At 41.8% G+C, this 6,091-nt stretch overlaps 1 protein-coding gene across 3 annotated transcripts; it reads left to right on the top strand.

Moving 5' to 3' along the window:
- Window positions 1-377: 377 nt before the first annotated feature.
- LOC136504702 (uncharacterized) lies at window positions 378-5,164 on the top strand. 3 transcript variants are annotated; one of them, XM_066499672.1, is made up of 12 exons: window positions 378-610; window positions 994-1,137; window positions 1,689-1,762; window positions 2,142-2,478; window positions 2,582-2,665; window positions 2,781-3,269; window positions 3,365-3,497; window positions 3,570-3,732; window positions 3,810-3,938; window positions 4,045-4,239; window positions 4,319-4,441; window positions 4,773-5,164. In XM_066499672.1, exons 4-12 carry the CDS (start codon window positions 2,220-2,222, stop codon window positions 4,884-4,886), a joined length of 1,689 nt encoding a protein of 562 aa, XP_066355769.1. In that variant the 5' UTR covers window positions 378-610; window positions 994-1,137; window positions 1,689-1,762; window positions 2,142-2,219; the 3' UTR covers window positions 4,887-5,164. The 3 variants fall into 3 exon arrangements, with proteins under 3 accessions (XP_066355769.1, XP_066355767.1, XP_066355768.1); XM_066499670.1 differs by lacking the exon at window positions 994-1,137; XM_066499671.1 differs by having other exon boundaries at window positions 378-1,137.
- Window positions 5,165-6,091: the final 927 nt, after the last annotated feature.

Raw genomic sequence — 6,091 nt, 5'->3', positions numbered from 1 at the left:
TCACCAAACTTTGGCCAAATTCACAACCAACCAATTTATGTCTGCAGAAAACAATTTAAAACCATGCAAACCAAGCCTACCCCACACACTGACACACAAGTCACAAAAGCACGAAAAGGTGCCAAAAGGGAGCTTTTTCTGCAGATAAGAAAGAAAGAAATAGGAAAATGAAAAAGTAAAAAAATGTACTACTGCAATCTAAAAAAAAGTTAAAACGTTAAAAAAAAGCAACAGAAGCAGGAGGAAAGAGATATGTACTGTAGAGGCTAGGGAGAGAGAAAGGCTGCAACCTGTATTGTAGTTGTAGCCGCCTCCATCTTCACCCCTCCCCTCTCCCCTGCCTCTCCCCTGTCGCTCTTTTCCACTTCCACCTTCCCTCCCTCTGAACCTTTTCAATCTCCCCTCCCCCCACGTGGAGTATAACACCCATACGCAGACGCCACACGCGCAAGCACATGAACCACCACCACCACCACCACCATCTCGGCGGCTCCCACTTGCTCCCCTTCCTCGCTCTGATCCTCCTCCTCGTGCACTGCTCCGCCCCGGCAACCTCGCCGCCGGCCCGGCTGCCCCGGCGCTTCCTGGGGCACGCGTACTCTTCGGGCGGGTAATGCTTCGTTTCCGCTGCGTGCGGGTGTGACGGTTGGTTATCTCGGTTTCATCACTGGGGGGAAAAATCGGTGCTTGGTAACTGTTCTTCGCAGGGAGCGACTGCGGCCGGCGAGTTTGTGGCCGGGAATGGGAAAGTTTTTGGTTCTTGGCAGTTCTGGGTGGATCTTTGCTGCTTTTGGCAGGAAAGGGACGGCTTTATTTGTTGGTCGTGGCGTTTCGGTTTGGCTCGGTTTGAGAGTTTTTTTTGGTTTCTTGTTCTTGTTTTTGTTTCTCCGGATGGACGAAGCCGGCAAGCCAAGCTTGGTTTCTTGGTGCAGACACCTGGGGTTTACCTGTCAGGGCTGGTATTTTTCTGCATAAATATGTGTGTTTTCGTAGGCTCCTGCAATGCCGAACAGTTAGTTTTTGGGCGATTCAAGGCGGAGCCTCCACCTTTTGGGATCAGGCTGGGATTCCGATTCGATTCGTTGGGTTCTTCTGCTGCTCAGGTGTCCTCTCTGATCAATCGCGTCAGCTCTTCGGGTACGGAAGAAATGCCATGGTTCCCGAAAATTTGTTGCGTTTCGTCTTTGATTCGGTTGGGTTCTTTCAGCTGTCATCCGTAGAATTAGTGGGGACGTGAGTCCAAGTCTTTCGGATTCTTGTTGGGCCGATTCATTTTCTCTTCATTTTCAAATGACTTTCTTTTTTTTCTTTTGACAATAACTTTTATATTTTGAAATGTTCTTGGCTATGGTGAAGAATCCAGGTCTTGTGCTAGTTTCAGTCCCTCTACCCATTTTGGGTTTCTGTGTTCTTTGCCTCTTGGAAGGTTAAACAACTTGTGTTAGTGGCCATTAAAGTCAACTTGTTGAGCTGAAGAGTTCGAGGGAGCAATTAAAACTGTGCAGAATCTTTGTATTTATTTATAGTTTCTATCTGGAGTGCTAGTTGTTTCTGAAGACTTAATTGTTCCTATGTTGTGTGATATTTTAGATTCTTATGCTAATATACAGGATATTTTAGATTCTTTTTTAGCTGGATGTTGTGTGTAGATGTGATTTTTAATGGTCAAAATATGGATTTGTCTGCAGGCTGTCATAGGGAGTGGCCTGCGCGTCGGTTATTGGTATCTCTCCTGGGCTTATTTGCCTCCAGTTGTCACCAGGTAGTTTGGGTTCCAAAGTCTTCATATCGTTTCTGGCTTCTATCTTCAGATTTTATGCATTTTGTTCTGGTGTTACATTTCTTTTCGTTTATACATCTATTTTCCATATCAATGCATGCAATACATTCCTGGTTTCGTTAAAGTGTCGTCAAGTTGTAGATTCAGTACTTCAGGTTGTAGATTCAGTACTCTGAAGTTTGAACATCTTCAATACCATTCCTACTTCAGTAATAGGTGGTGTTATAGGAATACAGAAAGCATAAATTGATGTCTTTTGGTTTCTTACTTCATTTATGAAAGCATTGTAGTTAGGGCAAATGCTGTGAAGAAGAATCCTCTTGAAATCCACAATCTGGTCAAATGCTTTTCTGCTGTGCAGCTTCTTGAAATCCACAATCTGGTCAAATGCTGTGAAGAAGAATCCTCTTGGGCTGAATAAATTCAGTCTATAACCACTATGGGCGCCTGTGTATCTTCAAGCAAAAAGCAGAGATCGCAAAGATTATGTTGTATTTACAGGCGCTACCGTGGCAAGGTTTTAACCAATACGCCTATAGTACGTGCCAGTAATGTGGAGAACTTTGCTTCTTCCGGAGAAGCAGTCCATTTAGGGACTGCTGCAGCTACTCGGCAGAGATCTGATGGCTCAAACGTTACATTCCACCTCACACAATTGCAGTGGCATCACAGTGAGCTGGACACAGAGAATGGAAATGGTAAATGGAAACTTTTTCTTCCTTGCATATGTTCCAGTAATGCAAAGTCTTGCATTTAAAAAACAAACTGGGCTAAAATTCAGTATTTTCCCTGTTGGTCCAGTTGTGTGCCAAGAAGAAGCGTGGTTCGACTCTGTAAGTATTTTGGGATCTGACTCAGACGAAGACTTCAGCAGTGTCAATGGAGGTTTGTATTGCTTTTCAGCTATTTTGATTGTTGCTAAAAGCACAGAGTTGACACACAATATTCAGACGTTTTTGTTGAAAGGGACATTTATATTCAGGTTTGATCTTTCTTGCAGACCTCCCAGCTATGTCAAATTCAACAGGTACACAATTGATGCAGTGTGAAGATGCTTCATCCATCGCTGATGCCATCCAGAAGTTTGAAAGGATTTTTGATGGTTCTAGTGTTGCTCAAGCTGTTGGACAGTACCTGAAAAGAGATGCAAACAAACTAGAAGCAGAGAGGCCGAAAGTTGCAAGCCCAGAAGCTTGTGATGTCTCTAGTGGAAAGGTTGAGGACGCAAAGACACGAAATGAGGGTATAAAAATTCTGACAAAACTTAGAAGAGGCGAGGATGCATGTAATACCTTGAAGTCTTTCAAAGATGGAGAGAAGCCTCATGAAAGCATCTTCAAAAGTTTGACACCAGTATGCACGCCTCGCCATGCTAATAAGGTCCAACCATTGGCAGTAGCAAGTCCACGGGGCCACAAGAAGAAATCAGCTGTTGTCAGGCTTTCTTTCAAGAGGCAATCTTTCGATGGAGAACAAACTACTGAAATATGTATGTTTTGCTCAGATGTGTTCACCTTTTGTTTTCAGTGAATGGTGGTAGCCAGGACTAACAACCTGATTGCTGTTAAATTTCTATAAATGTAGGTTCCTCGAGAAGGTACTTGATCCGCCCACGAGCTGGATTATTGGTTCCGCAAGCTGGTGAGAAAATTTCTGAAGGTTGTTGGTCTGTGCTTGAGCCTTCGACATTCAAGCTGCGAGGGGAAAGTTTTTTCAAGTAAGAATTGCTCCACAAATGCATGTGATGTCACATGAACTTCATTTTGTACTAATTTATAGTTACTTGCAGGGACAAAAAGAAGTCTCCTGCCCCATCTTGTTCTCCATACACTCCATTTGGTGTGGACATATTCATGTCCCTGAGGAAAATTCACCACGTTGCCCAGCATATTGAGCTTCCATCTGTAAAGCCAAATGAAAAAATTCCTTCACTACTTATCGTAAACATTCAGGTATGATCACCAGATTTTCTGCCTTGAGATTTGACATGTTAATGATTCCAGTGATTACAAATACTTGTTCCATGCAGATGCCTACATATCCTGCTGCTATGTTCCTTGGTGATAGTGATGGGGAAGGGATTAATCTAGTGCTATATTTCAAACTGAATGATAACTTTGAGAAAGAAATTTCTCCCCAGTTTCATGACAGCATCAAGGTAAACTTCTCCACCGTTGGATGGCGTCTCGTTTCACAAATTGCGGATGCCTACTAATCCATGGCTGAACTGTACTGAATTTCTGTCTTGGTTTGTTTGTTTTCAGAGACTTGTAAACGACGAAATAGAAAAGGTTAAGGGTTTCCCATTGGACTCAACAGTCCCTTTCAGAGAAAGATTGAAGATATTGGCAGGGTTAGTTAACCCAGATGACATGAATCTGAGTTCTGCAGAGAGGAAGCTTGTTCAGGCTTACAATGAAAAGCCAGTCCTCTCAAGGCCTCAGCACAACTTTTATGTGGTGAGTTGCTTTGTTTTGTATGGTTCTACTTTTCCTCTCTTTCATCTTGACCCTTACATGACATTGGGGTATGTTGCAGGGATCAAATTACTTGGAGATCGACCTTGATGTACACCGCTTTAGCTTCATCTCAAGGAAAGGGCTCGAAGCATTCCGAGAACGATTGAAACATGGGGTGATTGATCTCGGCCTTACCATACAGGTAGGTTGATGGTTATTTCTGCCTTCTTAATTCATATCCATAACACAAAAGAAATGCCATTTGCCAATTCAATATCTGCCTGAAAGTTGTTAAGAATATCTGAAGATAAAACTGACCTAAAGAATACTAATAGCTTGGGCTGCTGAATGTTACTTTGGATCATCGGGAAATGTAATATGAACCTTCAAACTGTACCACTTGCCTAGTAACTGTTCTTTCATGCAAACCATGAACAGCGATACTTGTAATGTACACAGCATATTGTCATCCTGTTAAGTTACAGATTCAGACTAATTTCTTGACAAACCGAACATGCTGACCATTGACACAGGCCCAGAAGCAGGAGGAACTTCCAGAGCATGTCCTGTGCAGTGTAAGGCTAAACAAAGTTGATTTTGTCGATAACGGGCAAATACCAACACTACTGCCATGTGACGACGACTAAAAGTTCAGCCAGCACCAAGTTAACTGAAATTGATGTTTGCGCCAAGGACATTAGCATGTGCTCGCAAGTCCATTACTTGAAGAATTGTGGGTTTTCCTTGGTTGGTATTGGAAGCTGGAAGGGTGGAGGCATGGCAGTTCCCGCTCTGTGAGATGAACAGTATCGAGATCTGCGTGTATAGTCAATGTTCTTTGGCATTCTGGTGTTGCGAATCAAATTCTGTTGGAACTTGGAAGTTGATTTGCGAATCCGGAATTGAGAATGCCAGCAAGACGTCTTATCAATGATCTATTTATTCAATTTATATGTTTCGATCTGTTGAGTAGAGATATTGCTGAAATCAGGGTTACCTAGTTTCGTCGTACTGGCATGCATGTTTCCTTTTTTTTTTCTTTTACTGGGTTCGTGACCGTGCGTTGGTATGGAGCAGCTAAACTTTTGTAATAAAAACACACGGATTGCACGATAAAATAATAATATTATGAAATTAATTGACATTAAGATGACATTTAATTCAAAACACAAATTTGTGAAATTAACCGTCACAGAAAACAGGCTCGTAAACTCTACTGTGGACCTAAAAATGTAGATAGACTTTGAAAATGCAGAATCAATGCAACTATTATTCAAGAAACTCTTTGCTGGTCACCAGGAAGTTTAAAAAACTTTGAAAATACAGAACCGATGCAACTGTTATACAGGAAACTCTTTGCAACTCATAAGTCATCAGTTAGATTGATCTTTCAGTGTTCAGCTTAACAGCTCGAGATAAATTCTTCATGAAGTATAGAATCAACTAACATACATGATACTCTAATAATCAATCCTTTAGTCTTCCACACATGGGTATCCTTTGTTTTGACGATGGTTGGCCTCCATCACCAATCCATGTAGCTCTAGGCGGTGTGAACTCACTTGCTCTGGCGACGAAGGAGATGAACTCGGAGACACATGCCTACTGGTAACTTCATTGTGGTAAAAAAAAAACTAAAATACTACATAGCTACATGATTAATATTTTAAAAAGGGCAACGTCCTTGTGGCAAAAAAAACTACAACAATGGCAATGGAGATTATTAACTCAATAATGAGAGTCGAGGACCGATTTGCACACGTGCAATCATATGCATATTATTGAAATCCCATTTTTATTTTTATCCATGCAAATTGCTAATATTCAAAACAGAAACAAATATGTAAGCTTC

This window comes from Miscanthus floridulus, chromosome 14 (assembly GCF_019320115.1).
Source record: "Miscanthus floridulus cultivar M001 chromosome 14, ASM1932011v1, whole genome shotgun sequence".
Lineage (NCBI taxonomy): Eukaryota > Viridiplantae > Streptophyta > Magnoliopsida > Poales > Poaceae > Miscanthus > Miscanthus floridulus.
The sequence above is the reverse complement of the archived record's forward strand: the minus strand, read 5'-3'. Positions and strand labels throughout refer to the sequence as shown.